At 37.1% G+C, this 3031-nt stretch overlaps 1 protein-coding gene across 1 annotated transcript; it reads left to right on the forward strand.

The window, feature by feature from the left end:
- Positions 1 to 885: 885 nt before the first annotated feature.
- On the forward strand, positions 886 to 2984 carry LOC113070031 (cyclic nucleotide-gated channel cone photoreceptor subunit alpha-like; the record flags this gene model as incomplete). The annotated part of the gene is made up of 4 exons (XM_026243187.1): positions 886 to 1051; positions 1260 to 1376; positions 1633 to 1809; positions 2866 to 2984. Coding segments are annotated over exons 1-4 (514 nt in total), but the record flags the coding sequence as incomplete, so codon positions are not given.
- Between the last annotated feature and the right edge of the window lie 47 nt (positions 2985 to 3031).

A 3031-nucleotide genomic window follows, 5' to 3' on the forward strand; every position in this document is an offset into this window, starting at 1 on the left:
AACTCTTAATATGATTTAGCAAAAAAGACTAAGCATTTAAAACAAAATAATGAACAGAGTTTTTTTCTCTGTTAACTGTGTATTGACAGAACACATTATTGAAAGAAAGACTACATTAGGCATGTCAGAGTGTTCATTTATTTTTAGGATGGTCATTGGGGTCTTGGGATCCTCAGACAACAGAACCCTGTGGGTGGAAATCAGGACCGCAGACAAGAAGTTGCTGTGTGTCCTCAGTTTTTAGCATCGTTCTGGATTTGGAATAGATTACACAAATAGCGTTGGTGGTGTTAGTCTAATTACACTAATCTTCCCTCAACAAAACTAAACATTAGATAGAGAAAGTGCAGCATCAAAGACCTTGAAAGATGAGGTGTATAACTGGGTTAGGAAGTTTGTTGTATTTTTTTTATTTATTATTACTTCCTGCCATATGAAAAATAAAATAAAATAATAAATTAAATCGCCACTCTGTTTAACCAAATATTAGTCTACAACCAATTCTTGCTATATGCAGACACACTTTCTAAGAGTTCTGTCTACATAGAGGCTCGAGTTGCCTTTAAAGTACCTCTGGGTCAGGATCTACCAGTGAGATGGGCCACTGATCTTGTTTAGTGTTTAAGCAGCAAGTATTTTTAGGCGATGTGTTCAGATGGCAGTGCTGTTAGTGTGAAAACGGGTTTGCAGAGATCAAGCCAATAACTGGTTCTTGTAATCTCTTCAGGTTTTAATACCATTGAACTGGGTTCAGTTGATCAAATGCTATTATCTGAAATAATGGCAGCCCATTAAAAGCCTCATTGCAGTATGCTTTTGAGCATCATTTCTAGGATCAAATACATGCTTTAAATGTTTAATAATTCATGGTCTTTTGTTATGGTGTTGTCCTTTTGTTTGACATGTCTCATCAAATGCTGGATGCCTAGGGTAGTCGAGGAGAAGAAAGAATGGCGAAGATTTGTACAGAGCAATCCTACCCATCCAGACACATGCTTTCAGTCCGAGCCTCTGAAGATGAACTGGACCAGACTGAAAATGGTGCAAGCAGGTTAGAATAAAATAGTTAAGTTTAGATTGAAATGGACTGGTGTTTTGTAAAAAAAAAAAAAAAAAAAAAAAAAAAAAAAAAATGAATGTTTGGATTCTTTATAAAATATATGGAACTGCAAGTGCAAGTTTTTTTTTTTTGCAATTTCTGCAGCTTAGTTTCAATAGATGTTTTTTTTTAAAATATGATTAAACCTTACTTTTCTTAGGGCACATTCTCTATGTGAGGACAACTCCTCTGACATGCAGGGGATAATTTCTTCTGCAACCAGCCAGTTTCAGGAATCCAGGAGAAGCTCTTTCACAGGTGCTGGGGCTGTGGCAAGGTAACGTCAAGTCCATCCAAACCAAAGCTTTAACGTAGTTAACCATGTGATCCGTGATTACCACCAAAGCCAAGTCAACTGCACACTCAGCATCAGTCATTAACACATCTCATTTGACCATACAGAGAAGTATGGTCCACACTCATCAACAACACTGTGCAAAATTTAAATATGTTAAGTGTGCGTTTGACATGGCTTGAACAGAAAGCTACATCCTGTATAAAGTGTTGCTGTCTGATATCTTTCGGTCTCCCAGGCTTACCCAGTTTCTGGTAATGCTGAGGAACTGGGCATCACACAGGCTTCACAGAGAGGTTGAGCGTCCCGACTCCTTTTTAGAGCGATTCCGTGGACCTGACCTCAAAGATTTATCTAACCGAGGAAGTAATGCCCGATCCTCTTTGGGCCTTCCTGACAGGCCTCATAAGAGGAAGTAAGTCAAAATAAAGGTTTTCTGCATGGTTTCTTTATACAGGCAGAGACACCTTTGGTATAATGTAGAGGCCTTGAAAATAAAAGAATCACGTAGGGAATCATGCTGCATCTGTGCAAAAACAAAGTACATCCGTATTGTGTGCAGATGATTCATAAAACATCACAGAGCTGAGGATTCATGTAATAAAATCAAAACAGTATGTAGATTTCCATGTAGAAATCCTCCTTTAGGTAAACACGTATCACACTGACTTGTAGAAGAATAGAAACTAATGGAAACAGCTGTTCACTGTAAATATAGATAATAAATCAGCAGTAGTGATGATCTAAAGTTGTACTCCACAATAATAACAAGAATCATTGCCTTTTGCTCATTAAGAAAAGCCAATCACTGGCCACTGGCAGCTTCCAATATGAACAACTGCAACAACACAGATGAGTAAGTACCATGTAGAGATAAAAACCCTATAAAGAGCATTGTAAATGACAGAAATATAATTAATACGTGGATGTGATAGATACTAGATTTTAGAATCCTAAAACAAAACAATACTAAAAAGGATTGATCTAAAAATATTCAATTAATAACAACAGATAATGTTATAGTACATTGTTCTTATATGTGTTCAGTGAGTAATGGTAGTGTTAATGCTGCCCTCTGCAGGTTAACATGAGAGCTTACTAGTGTTAGTTCACACTAGTGACCCTTAGAGACCAGTTCACAAGCTAATTCAAATAAAAACAACCCTAAATGTTAACTTCAGCAAAAAGGAGGACAAAAAGGAAGAAATAAAAAAAGAGGAGAAAAAAGATGAAGACAAGAAGGAAGAGAAAAAAGATGACAAGGACGAGAAAAAAGATGAGAAAAAGGATGAAAAGAAGGATGATAAGAAAGATGATAAGAAAGATGATAAAAAGAAAGATGCTCCTCCTCCGCCGTGAGTATGCCACAAATGAAATTTCAATAACAGCAGTTTTAGTACTAATAATCAGATAATGATATTGATTATTCACAGATGAATGCTGTGATTCAGTAGGTGTTCATGTGTTTTAGGAAAGAAGTGTGGATCATGGACCCAGCCTCAGACAAGTATTACAGGTGGCTTTCAGTCATAGCAGCCCCAGTGTTTTACAACCTGATGATGCTGGTGACAAGGTCTGTTCATCCAGAATGTCTCATGAAATCAATAACTTCAGACGTGGAGAGAGATGTGGCTTGT

The sequence above is a fragment of the Carassius auratus genome, unplaced genomic scaffold (genome assembly GCF_003368295.1).
Source record: "Carassius auratus strain Wakin unplaced genomic scaffold, ASM336829v1 scaf_tig00002789, whole genome shotgun sequence".
Lineage (NCBI taxonomy): Eukaryota > Metazoa > Chordata > Actinopteri > Cypriniformes > Cyprinidae > Carassius > Carassius auratus.